Source organism: Rhincodon typus, chromosome 4 (assembly GCF_021869965.1).
Source record: "Rhincodon typus isolate 14 chromosome 4, sRhiTyp1.1, whole genome shotgun sequence".
Classification (NCBI taxonomy): domain Eukaryota; kingdom Metazoa; phylum Chordata; class Chondrichthyes; order Orectolobiformes; family Rhincodontidae; genus Rhincodon; species Rhincodon typus.
This window is the reverse complement of record NC_063335.1, coordinates 89,397,800-89,410,479: the sequence shown is the minus strand read 5'-3', so window position 1 is coordinate 89,410,479 and position 12,680 is coordinate 89,397,800. Positions and strand designations below refer to the sequence as shown.

The 12,680-nt window shown below is 40.7% G+C and overlaps 1 protein-coding gene across 5 annotated transcripts in view; it reads left to right on the top strand.

Moving 5' to 3' along the window:
• Window positions 1-12,680, top strand: part of setd2 (SET domain containing 2, histone lysine methyltransferase) — a 90,858-nt gene that overhangs the window by 16,412 nt on the left and 61,766 nt on the right. For all 5 annotated transcript variants that reach the window (XM_048595726.1, XM_048595725.1, XM_048595724.1 and 2 more), the window contains exon 3: window positions 10,908-10,923. In XM_048595726.1, the coding sequence (XP_048451683.1) occupies window positions 10,908-10,923 (16 nt within the window). The remainder of the gene's footprint in view (window positions 1-10,907; window positions 10,924-12,680) is intronic.

The window sequence follows — 12,680 nt, the reverse complement described above, 5'->3', positions numbered from 1 at the left end:
AAAAATTGGCAGGTCGTGTTGCAGCTATATGAAACTTTGTGGAAGCTTTGGAGAGGATGCAAGAGGTTTACTAGAACGTTGCCTTGATTGGAGTGTAATAGCTGTAAGAAGCGGTTGGACAAACTTGGATTGTTTTCACTCGAGCGTGAAAAGCTGAGGGGCAGCCTGATAGAAGCTTAGAAAATTATGAGGGACAAGAATAGGGTGGAATGTAGGAGTCTTTTTCCCCAAGGTGGAAATGTCAAATACTCGAGTGCATAAGTTTTTAAGGCGAGAAGGAATAAGTTTAAAGATGTGCAAGGCAAGTTTATTTTTTTTACGCAGAGTGTAGTAGTTACCTGAAGGTGGTAGAAGCAGATACAATAGTAATGTTTAAGAGGCATTTAGATGTACATGTGAACAAGCAGGGAGCAGAGGGACACATACCACGTGCAGGCAGATGGGATTAGTTTAGAATGGCATCATGGTCGGCACTGACATGGTGGGCCGAAGGGCCTATTCCTGTGCTGCGCTGTTCTCTGGAAAAAGTGAGTCAAAATCTAGGCACAAATACAGCAGATAATTCCATGAGATTTTGGTTGAATGATAAAGATTAACTAAGACACTGGGTTGAACTCCTCTTCGAAATATGCCTCAGATCACCTGAGAGAGCAGACAGGATTATCATCACATTTGGAACATGACAATGCCTGTTCCCATAGGAACAAACACCTTGGCTGATGTTTTGACTTTACTATTGGGAACAGTTCAATTATAGCACCAGATCTCCTTTGTCAATCAAAGGACTAGTAGCTGGGACCTGAAGCTGCAGCAGTAGTGAAATTTTGAAATTTAATTTGAGGTGTTATGGTTGTCATCCTCACGAATCAAGATGGATATAGAAGGTACAAAGATCTAATTAGGGTTTAAAAAGAAGAAAGCAGGCATAGCTAGTCTGAGAATAAGCTAGGGCCTTTTTATGAACACAAATAGTAAAATGATTGTGGCACCTTGGAATTCAAGGATGCTTTTTGTAATTTGTCTGCCATTGAACAATGTTTTAAACCTCTAACCCAGCAACCTAATGGGACTAGTTCAGTTTAGGAGACCTGGTTGGCATGGATGATTTGTACCAAAGGATTCTGTGCTGTAAGACTCTATAACCTTGGTGATTGGTGGTTGATTACACCAACTGCAAGCTAAACTTGATGGGTTGTTAATAACATTAGTAATGTAAAAGCAGTTTGGTTGAAGAAATCTAAAGACCAGGCCTATTTTGTATTCATGCAGCCTGTATGTCTCTTATGATTAACTTTCTCACTCTGTCTTCAGAGCAATGGGAGCGCGCTGTCAGATTTCAAAACTGGGTTTCTGGTGGAGCTGTGAACAGATGAAATCTGGTTACTGAGAATTTTTTAGTGTTCCGCACAACCTACCATGCAGTGCACTTGTTGACAGTGCAATTGTTGTCTTTGGCCAAAGTAAAGATTTCAAGCAGTGTAGTCTGATTTGTGTCGCATGCTATCTTTGAACTCACCGTTGCCTGCGAGTCTAGCCCCCTTGCCTTGAGTGCAACTTGGCCCGATACCTCTTTATTTTTTCCCCTCTGTGTCTCCATCCTGCATGACTTGCACTGTCTCTCACAGTCTTCCTCTCTCTTGCTGTCCTTGTTCTATACCTTCCCCCTCTCTTCTGTTCTCACCCCCTACCCCACTCCAGCTGCACCCAATCCTGCTTGCACTCTCTCTTTTCGGTCTCTGTTGCTGTCGTTCTTTCTTTATTGACTCTCCCAGGTTAAAGTGGACTTCCTCAACATTTTTTATTTTGTGTGGTTTTTTTTTGTTAACATGAAGTAGACATTGCTGGCAGTATCAGTATTTATAATTCAAAACGAACTGCCCTGGAGAAAGAGGTGGTGATGAGCTGCCTGTTTGAACATGTTGTGGGTCTGTGTTGTTACGAAATTTCAAGATCTTGGCCCAATGACTGAGGGAAGAATTATATTGCTCTGAGTCTGGATAGTACATGGCTTTCAGGATTCCATATATCTAATGCCCTTCCCTTTTAAAGATGTTAGAGGTTCCGGGTTTGAGAGGTGCTGTTGAAGAAACCTTGCTCTATTGTTGCAATGTATCTTGTTGATGATATACACTTCTACTGCTGTGTACAGGCGATAGAGGGAGTAAAAACACAAGGTAGTGCATGGGGTGTGATCAAACAGTGCACTTTGTCTTGGATAGTGTTGAGCTTCTTCAATGTGGCTGGAGCTGTACTTATCCAGGTACACAGTATTCCATTCCACTTTCAATTTGTGTCTTGTAGATGGTGGACAGATTTGGAGCAGCCAGGAGTTGAATAACTTATCATAGAATTTCCAATCTCTGCTCTTTTTTCAGTAGGTATAGTATTTATATAGGTGGTCCATTTAACTTCCTAATTAATTGTTATTGCAAAGATATTGATAATGGAGGATTCAGTAATAGTATGCCATTGAGCAACAAGGTGACAGTAAGTAAAGTGTCCATAGACCCAAAGGACCATAGGACTGCGCTCTGACTACAGACAAAAAGAGAGAGCGAGAGACGGCCTCCTGGTCATGGTTTAAACCGAGGATCACCATGCCTCGGACAAGGGGAGAAATTGAGAATGAGGGACTTGCACATTCTCCAGATTTGAGCTGAGAAAGAGAAATTCAAAGAGGAGTATCTCGCACTTGGGTTTAGTGAACGACACGTGACTAAACAAAGAGATTAAAAAGTCAAACGTAACGAAAAGACATTATCATTCAGCGATTGTTAGAAGATTTGGATATTGTGTAAAAACAGCAAAAATGAGGTTAAAAAAATATTGAGGGGAAAATTTTGATGTGTATAGACTGGCTAGAAATATATAAAAAGATAGTAAGAGTTTCTACAAATGTTTTCTAAAGGAAAAAAAACGTTGAATGTTGGCCCTATATTGAAAGTAAAACTGGGGAACTAATAATGGAAAACAAAGAGATGGCAGATGAATTGAACAGAAGTTTTGCATCAGTCTTCACAGGAGGATACAAGTAACATCCCAGAAATAGCTGTAAATCATGAAATGGAAGGGAGGGAAGAACTGAAAGAAATTACAATCACCAGAAAAAGGACGTGAAGTAAATTTTTGGAGTTGCAGGCTGATGAGATGCTGCCTCACCGCTGCCATTGACTTCATCCTGGACCCTTCCATTAGATTAGAAAACATGAAGTATAAATCCTATACTCAAAAAGTAAGAGAGACAGAAAATAGTAACCTAGAGTCTAGTTAGCTTAACATCTGGCATAGAGAAGATGTTAGAAACCTTTTATAAAGGCATCAAAGCATGGCACTTTAGAAAAGTTCACAGTAATCAGGCAGAGTCAGCATGGTTTTACGCTTGACCAACTTATTGGACATCTTTGAGGAAGTAACGTGCTGTCGATAAAAAGAAACCATTGGATATACTGTACTTGGGTTTCAATTAGAATTCAATGAAATGTCACGTTAAAGGTTATTGCAGAAAACGGTGTATTTAATGTATTGAGGTGTGTGTAGAAGATTGACTAGTGAACAGAAAACTGTGGAGATTGAAAAAAAAACAGGAGTTGCTGGAAAAGCCCAGAGGTCTTGGTAGCATCTGTGAAGAAAAAAAATTAAAGTTAACCTTTTGGGTCCGGTGACTGTTCCTCACTACCAGTTCTGAAACATTAGCTCTAATTTTTTTTTTCTTCACAGATGCTGCCAGCCCTGCTGAGCTTTTCCAGCAACTTCTGATTTTGTTCCTGATTTACAGCATTGGCGTTCTTTTGGCTTTTAAACTGTAGGGGGTAAATGGGTCATTTTCTGGTTGGCAAGAAGTAAAGAGTGGTATGCTACAGGGATTAGTGCTGGGACCTCAAATTTATACAATTTATCTGAATGGCTTTGATGACAGGACTGAAGGTATTTATTTGCTGATCACTTGAAATTGCTTGAACTCCCAATTTCCTTATTTGAAATATCATCTTGTATAGTTGCCTGGTGGGTTGTCAATTGGCATCACTCTGCTCTCCTCTACCCACTCAAGCTTCCATCCTGTGGTAAATAATATGCTGCCAAATGAAGGGGTTCGCAATTTACGAATGTCTGGCTTACATAGAAACATAGAAGATAGGAGCTGGAGGAGACCATTCGGCCCTTTCAGCCTGTTCCGCCATTCTTCTTGATCATGGCTGATCATCCAACTCAATAGCCTAATCCTGCTTTCTCCCCATAACCTTTGATCCCATTCACCCCCAAGTGCTATATCTAGTGGCCTCGAATACATTCAGTGTTTTGGCATCAACTACTTCCTATGGTAATGATTTCCACAGGCTCACCACTCTTTGAGTGAAGAAATATCTCCTCATCTCTGTCCTAAATTGTCTATCCCGAATCCTCATACTGTGACCCCTGGTTCTGGACACACCCTCCCTGCATCTACCCTGTCCAGTCTTGTTAGAATTTTATAGGAGATACCCCCTGCCCCCACTGACATTCGCCTGAACTCCAGTGAAAACAATTCCAACCTAGTCAATCTCTCCTCATACGTCAGACCCACCATCACTGGAATCAGACTGGTAAACCTTCGCTGCAATCCCTCGAGAGGAAGCACATCCTTCCACGGAAAAGGAGGCAAAAACTGCACACAACACTCCAGGTGTGGTCTCCCCAAGGCCCTGTACAACTGCAATAACATATCACTGCTCCTGTACTCGAAACCTCTCAAAATGAAGGCCAACATACCATTTACTTTCTTTACCACCCGCTGCGCCTGCATGCTTACCTTTCAGCAACTGGTGCACAAAGACACCCAGGTCCCGCTTCACATACCCCTCTCCCAATTTACAGCCATTCAGGTAGTAATCCGCCTTCTTGTTTTTGCTTCCGAAGTGAATAACCTCTCATTTATCCATATTATACTGCATCTGCCATTGATTTGCTCATTCACCCAACCTGTCGAGATCATGCTGAAGGATCTCTGCATCCTTGTCACAGTTCACCCTCCTACCCAACTGGGTATCGTCTGCAAACTTGGAGATGTTACTTTTTGTTCCCTCATCCAAATCTTTAATATATATTGTGAATAGCTGGGGTCCCAGCACCGATCCCTGTGGCACCCCACTGGTTTCTGCCTGCCAATTTGAAAATTACGAATGCTCATAATTATGAACACCAGTCTTATACAGGGGTGTAATTTTAAAGACCTCAACATACAAAAACTTGCTGTATTTCCGAACGGCTGCTTTATATCATTCTGCCTGGTTTTCCGACCTGCATACAAATTGATTTGCGGATGGACTCCGAAAAGGAATCCGTTCATAACCTGGACACTGCCTGGATTTCACTCCCCTTTAAAAAAAACACTCCGTAATTCAGCAGTCTGCTGGGGCTTCTGAACTTTAGCATAAAGAGACTCCATGTTGGTAAGGAAAACATTTCACATCAAGCATAGTTTTTCAAGTTTAATTTATAGTTGATGGCTTGTGTTTTACTTTTTTTTTGCTTAATATGCATAATGCCATAGAACATTCCAGGGTGATTCTTAAGTACAGCAGTTGACTTTTTAAAATACTGAACTTCCATTTAGTCTTTTGAATATTTTAATATAAAACTTGGCTACAATGAAGAAGACTGGTAACTCTGTTTTGGCATGATAAAAAGCCACAGAAAAAAATCACTTAGTTTTGTGAACTGTGTGCATACCTGTCTATTCAGATGAGTATACTAGCCTCACATCTCTGCTATACTGCACTAGGAACCCAAAGGTTATTAGTTCCTGGTAAGGAATAAAGGAAAATTGAAACAAACTTGTGGGCTGACTTCAGTAGTTCAATGCTGGAAGATTACTATTCTGAAGATTCAGACTAAAGTTTTAAAAGCCTAGAAGTTCTGAAGTTTTTAATTGGTTCCCTAGTATAGTGCCGTTGCATTCAACCCTGGGGAGTAGACCCTGGTTTCTTACCCCGCTGTGGTCTGGAGAGTCCAATCGTATGTGATTTTGTAACTCTTATCAAGTCCTCCTGGGGTGCAGTTGCAAATAATTGGTATGTAACTCAAAAATAAGTGGGAAAAAATATTTTCAAAAAATGTTTATTCATGGATTGGACATGGCTGGCAGGGCAACTATTGATTTCCTCACCTAGTTGCCCTTAAGGAAGTAGTAGTGAGCTGCCTTCTTGAACTGCTGCAGTCCATTTCGTGTAGGCACACCCACAATACTGTTAGGTTCTGGGATTTTGACCCAGCAACGTTGAAGGAACGCAGAATATATTTCCCAGTCAGTTTAGTGTGTGGCTTGGAGGGGAACTTGCAAATGGTGATGTTCCCATATGTCTCCCCTTTATCCTTCTCGATGGAAGTGTCTGTGGGTTTAGAGGGTGCAGATAAAGGACCGTTAGTGAATTATAGCAGTACCTCTTGTACATGGTGCACACTCCTACTGAGTGTTGGTGATGGAGTAACTGAATGGTACCATATCCATAAATAATCCAAGCAGCTGCTCTGACCTGAATGTGTCAAGCTTGTGTGTTGTTGCCCCTGAATGTATCCTAGCAAATGGAGAGTATTCCATCACTCCTGACTTATTCTGTTGACCAGGCTTTGCAGAGTCAGCAGACAAGTTATTTTGCTGCAAGAGTCCTATCCTCTGTCCTATTTTTGTAGCAACAATATTTATCTTGTTGCAGTTTCTGGCCAATTGAAAGTGGAGGATGATAATATCATTGAACATCAAGGGGCAGTGGTTCACTTTCTGTCTTATTGGCAATTGTCATCACCTGGCGCCTATACAATGCAAATATTACTGGCCACGTTTCAGCCCTAGCCTGGATATTTTCTGGGTCTTGCTGTATTTGGACAGTAACTCCACGAACACTGACGTAGTGACTGATAGTGTTGAACATCGTGAAGTCATCAGCAAATATCCCCGATTTGTGACCATACCATGCAGAGAGGGTCATTGATGAAACAACTAAAGATGGTTGGGCCTAGAATACCACTCTGAGGAACACATGTGCAGGTGTCCTGAAACTGTGTGGTGTGACCTCCCAACAACCTCCACCTTATTCCTTGCGCAAGGTATGACTCCAACCAACAGAGAGTCTTCATCCACTCTTCACAAGTCTAGAATAAAACAAAGAGCTGGGGATGCACATTCACTTACCCATCCACTCACTCACCTAGGTCTCGCTGCTGTAGAAAAGATGTTGTAAAACTAGAAAGGGTTCAGAAAAGATTTACAAGGATGTTGCCAGGGTTGGAGGGTTTGAGCTGGAGGGAGAGGCTGGGGTTATTTTCCCTGGAGCATCAGAAGCTGAAGGATGATCATTCAGAGGTTGATAAAATCATGAGGGGCATAGATTGGGTGAATAGCCAAGGTCTTTTCCCCAGCGTAGGGGAGTCCACAACTAGAGGGCATAGGTGTAAGATGAGAGGGAAAAGATTTAAAAGGGACTTAAGGGGCAACATTTTCACACAGGGTGATGTGTGTATGGAATGAACTGCCAGGGAAGATGGTGGAGGCTGGTACAGTTACATTTAAAAGGCATCTGGACCGGTACATGAATAAGTAGGGTTTAGTGGGATATGGGCTAAATGCTGGCAAATGGGACTCGATTAATTTAGGATATCTGGTCAGCATGGGCGGGTTGGACCTAAGGGTCTGTTTATGTGCTGTACATCTCTATGACAGCAAAAATTGCTGGAGGAACTCGGCAGGTCTGGCAGCATCTGTCAGAAGGAAGTAGAGTTAACATTTTGAATCTGGTGTCACTTCATTAGAACATCCTGGTACTGGTGAGGATGCCCTTGCTGTGCATTTAGTGTCATGGGATACAAATTCTATGATTTCATGATTACATCCATCTGACAAGGCAAATGAGTCTAATGTCTTATGGAAGGTTTCTTAACCTATTTGTAATATATGCATTATGGCCCGCTTTAGCAGCTGGTACCATGGTGGTGTTGAGATTATTTGGAAACTGAATATAATATGTAATTAAATTGGAAGTTATGTAAAAATGTACCTTGTTGCCCAGTGCCAGGGTCTCCAGTGGTGGCAATAATTCATTGAGCCACCAATGCACTGTGCTCTTAGTCTGCATTTGGCTTTTGAAAGCAACCACGTAGTTCCCTGAAACCCTTCTGTTAAATTGTTGATCTTGGCCAGTTGATCATGGTGAGGGGTTACTGAAGAAGGAAGGATGATCGCATTGTGTAGCCCCAGTTTACAAATGGATGAGGGACTGGGAAATGCAGTTGGTGGAATTAGAAGGCATTGCAAGCTCAAAATTAAAATCCGAGCAATGCTGTGCACAGTATAAGCTGGCCTCTTAGACTGTCAGCTTAGAAGTAAGTAATGGTGTGATGGGGGTTTGTAATTTATTGTTCTTTTTTAAAAGTCAGAAAATCATTTTGAGCAGCAAATCAGAGGTTGTGTTTCCTGGAAAGTATGTGACTTAGCTCGTAATGTAGCTGATCAAGTCAGTTAATTGCTGAATGGTTGCAAAGCTGAGTTTTAATGAAAGAAAAATGGACAGTAAGTGCCACTAGCAGCTCGAGTTCTGAAGAATGAATCAACCAAGCAGAAGAGCAGGTTTTTTTTAAGTTTGTAGAACATTCAATGTTTTCAGAATTGGCAAGAAGTATCTCGGCCATCAGAGTTGGAAAGAAGTCTTCCAGCCGTCAGACCTAAGCTGCTTCAGGAGAAGGGCCAGCAAGTGTCATTTGAGTAAAGATAGAAGTGATACTGTGCTTTGAGTGTCTGTAAAAGATATTCCTGGGGAAAGAGTTGAAACTTTCTTTTTGAATTTAAAGTTTTTTTTTTTAAAGTTATTTTGTGTATTGCTGTTTTTGTTTTCCTTTGTATGATAACACCACAGTAACTAAACTGTAAAATAAAACTTTTATGATCCATTAGGCTAGGTTTCACTCTGCGATCGAACTTATCCAGTATTACCAGTAGTTGGGATCATAATGATGGTGAGAAGTGGAAACCCTTGACTGAATTGGCATCTGTTTTATTTTTCTAAAAAGTTCCAAATGAATATTCCGTGTGAGGATCTAAAAATTGTCCCATCCTGGTCCCATCATGTGAGTATATCCTGGTTGTATTACAATTAGCCTAATCCCCATAGGCAGCAAAGTAAACCAAGAACTGTATCTTCTAGTTGCTGTCCACTGCAGATGAATCATGCTGCCCAGTGACCTCCAATAGTATAAGCATGTAAAATAAGTTTCAGCTTTTGCCCAATTGTAACCAGGCAACCCAATACTAATTTATAAGGTTTTTGTTAAAGATGGCTGAGAAGTTATGATTGGACCCATCTGACCAGACCCCATTCATTTATTCAAAATGGTTATTCAGTTTGCAGAACCAAATCTCAGGTCAGATATGTTTGCCCTAGGTTAGGATTTATTCATCATTATTAGAGCAGTTTTTATAAGCTTACCTCTTGTTATTCCCTGAAGTTGTTAGGATAAAACATGATGTAATCAAGATATTTAAAACTGCATGCTCTGTAAGTAAGAGAAGCTATTTCCTCTGATGGGATCAAGAGGGTATAACGTAAGCATGATTCAGGAGTGAAATCAGGAAGCATTTTTTCTCTCTCAATGCTGGTGTTTCTCCCTTGAAAGCCTGTGGATTTTGCGTGAATTGACGTTTTTGTGTCGTAAACTGACACATTTTCGTAGATAAAGAAAATGAAATTTTAATCCAGATTTACCATCATCTCATTAAGTGCCTATCCAAGAAGTTTGAGGTGCTCAGCAACTTATTCCTGCTCAATGTTACCATAATGTAAGAAAGACTTTGTATTTCTCAAGCCATTTTCACGTTCTCAGGATATTACAGAGTTGTACAGCCATTATAATCAATTTTGTAGCCTAACACAACAGCTAATTTGCCACAAACAGCAGTGAGGTAAGTAACCAGTTAATCTGTTTGGACAAAATAAGAATATCAATGAACTTCTTTAAACGATGGTGTGGGATCTTTAGTCTTCAACAAGTAAAGGGAAGAAAACCTTTCAAATGTCTTACACGATACAGTATTGACATCTCCACTGGATGATATTTCCACTTGGGTCTCTGGAATGCAACTTAAATCCATAACCTTAAGACTCCAAGGCAGTGGGTGTGAAGCAAGGAAAGGATTGCACTCTTTATACGTTGTCTACTTTGGTCAAGTACCCTGCCAATGTTGTGTTCCCTACATAAAAGAATGATGATTTGGACTAAGGTTTTGAAGTACAACCAGGTCAAGGAAAACTTAAAGAATCTTGTGAAAGATTCTGTTTCAAGATTCCTACACTAAATTATTACACAGTCATTCATAGGAGAAAAAATATGTATGTGAATGGTGCGAGAAGAAATGTTCGGGGTTAATTAGTGATACCTTCATCACTTGCAACATTCCATCACTTGACTATCTTGCAATTGAAGAATGTCCAATCTGATTTTCTTTTTCAATCAGAATGTGACTTGGGCCAGCACTTTTCCCCCCATCTTCTGTTGCTCTTAAATAGTAGTGCTGAACCACTGCATTGAACCACTGTCAACTGAGCAACTTACTTCACCATTAAGAGAGCAACTGCTTTGGTTTTGAACTGGAGCCCATCGTAGGCAAGGCCAGGTAAAAAGTGGCAGGTTTCCTTTCTGAAAGTGCATTAGTGAATCTGATACAAGTTTTGCTGCAGTCCTGAACCTTCAGAGCTGGCAGAAAATATTCTGTTCTCTTAAAACACTGCTGGATAGTCAGCGCTTCTAGGAGAACAAGGCAAAGTGCAGTCAGTTTGGCCGTGATGCTTCTGTCATTATCATTTTGCCTCTTTTTATGTGAAGCAGTTTCTAACCTTGTGCTTTTTTCCCTTTTCTTTCATGGCTTGCTTGGTCATCTGCAACAGAGAAGACGAGAATGCTGTAAGAGTTAAATAATGTTCAATTAATTGTTATTTAATCATTGTGTTGGGGAGACAGAGAGATTGGTCTGTTTTTGCCCCTTCATTGAAAAAGATTTGGCCAGTTTTAAGGTTTAGTCAAATTTGGAAACCTGGCTGTAGTGGGATGTAAAATGAATTAATGGATATCTGGGGAATTTTTCATTTTTTGAGGGGGATAATTGTCCTTGTGTTCATCAAAGCAAGAACAGGTTGGGACTTTTCTCATTGGAGTTTAGCAAGATGACAGGTGATAACAATGAAACATATAGGATTCCTAAGGGGTTCGACGGTAAATTCTGAGAGAATAGCTCCCTACTTGGAAGAATCTAGGAACAGAGGGTATAGTCTTAAATTGGCACCCCTTTATTCTGAGACTGCGATAAGGAAGCATTTCTTCTCTCGGAGAGTGTCTTTGGAACTCCTTGCCACAGAGAGCTGTAAGGGTAGAGTCCTTGTGTATATTTAAGGCTAATATTCTTGATCAGTAGGGAAGTCAAGAGTTACAAGAAAAGTGTGGGAAGGAAGCCACGAGTCTCACATGCTATGATCCTATTGAATGGCGGAGTAGGCTCGAGAGGCCGAATGACCTACTCCTGTTCCTACTTTTTAATGGTCTTTTTGGTAAATCTGTGTGTTGGATATGTCAGTGATTATGCCTTGAAATCATGGAAATGTTCAGCCAGGGTCAAAGCTATGTTCTCTCTTGATGCTAACCTATTAAATGCTCCCAGGGCAGGTATGCCATTGGTACACAACAAAGCTCTATTTATGTGCACCAAACACACTCCCAGGGTCAGTAGAGCAGGTTGGATATGGAGTAAAACTCCCAGCATGGGTTAGATATCCAAACTTACGTAGAATTGTCCTGTCAAGGTACCTGAACTGCTAAAGAAATTTTAAATTTATGTAGTATTTTAAGTCATTTGTCAAAATTGTAAAAACAAATCTTTATTTTGTCATGGGATGTGGATTCGCTGGCTAAGCCAGCACTTTTTACTCATCCCTAATTGCCCAGAGGCAGCTAAGACCTAGATTGCTGTGGGTCTGGAGTAGATGAGACCAGATAAGGACGGCAGATTTCCTTACCTGTATGGATTCGAACTAGATGGGCTTTTACCCACAATCAACGATGGTCACCATTAGATCAGCTGGTTATATAAACCAATTATTCCTGATTTTTACTTAAGTCAAGTTTCACTATCTGCCCTGGAGTGATTTGGACCCATGACTCCAACATTACCCTGGGGTTCTAGATTACTAGTCCAGTGACATTATCACTGTGCTACTCCTTCCCTTCACATACAACAAATTACCTTTCAATGGAAGGAAACCAGCCAATTTGGGTACCTAAAGGTTCCATAAAAGATTAATCAGTAATGACATATATTTTTAATGTGTTATTTAAAGGAGAATGGTATCTAGGAAACTGGAGAACTTCTTTCTCTGAAATTGTGCCGTGGGATCTTTTAATGTTTACCTGAAAGAACAGATGAACCATTGGTTTAATGCCCGAATGTATGACCCTCACCTCTGACCATGTAACACTCACTATGTCTCCACGAGTGTTGACTTGAATTAAATGCTCCTGTCTTGAAGTGGCATTTCAAGTCACAATCTTCTGACTCTGGAAAGTTGCAAAGTTGCACTTTCCCATTTTCCTTATCAGCCATTCTTTAATCTCCCGAGTGAGGTCTTTGGATGAGTTAGAATTACATCAGTTTCTTATTTTGAATTATT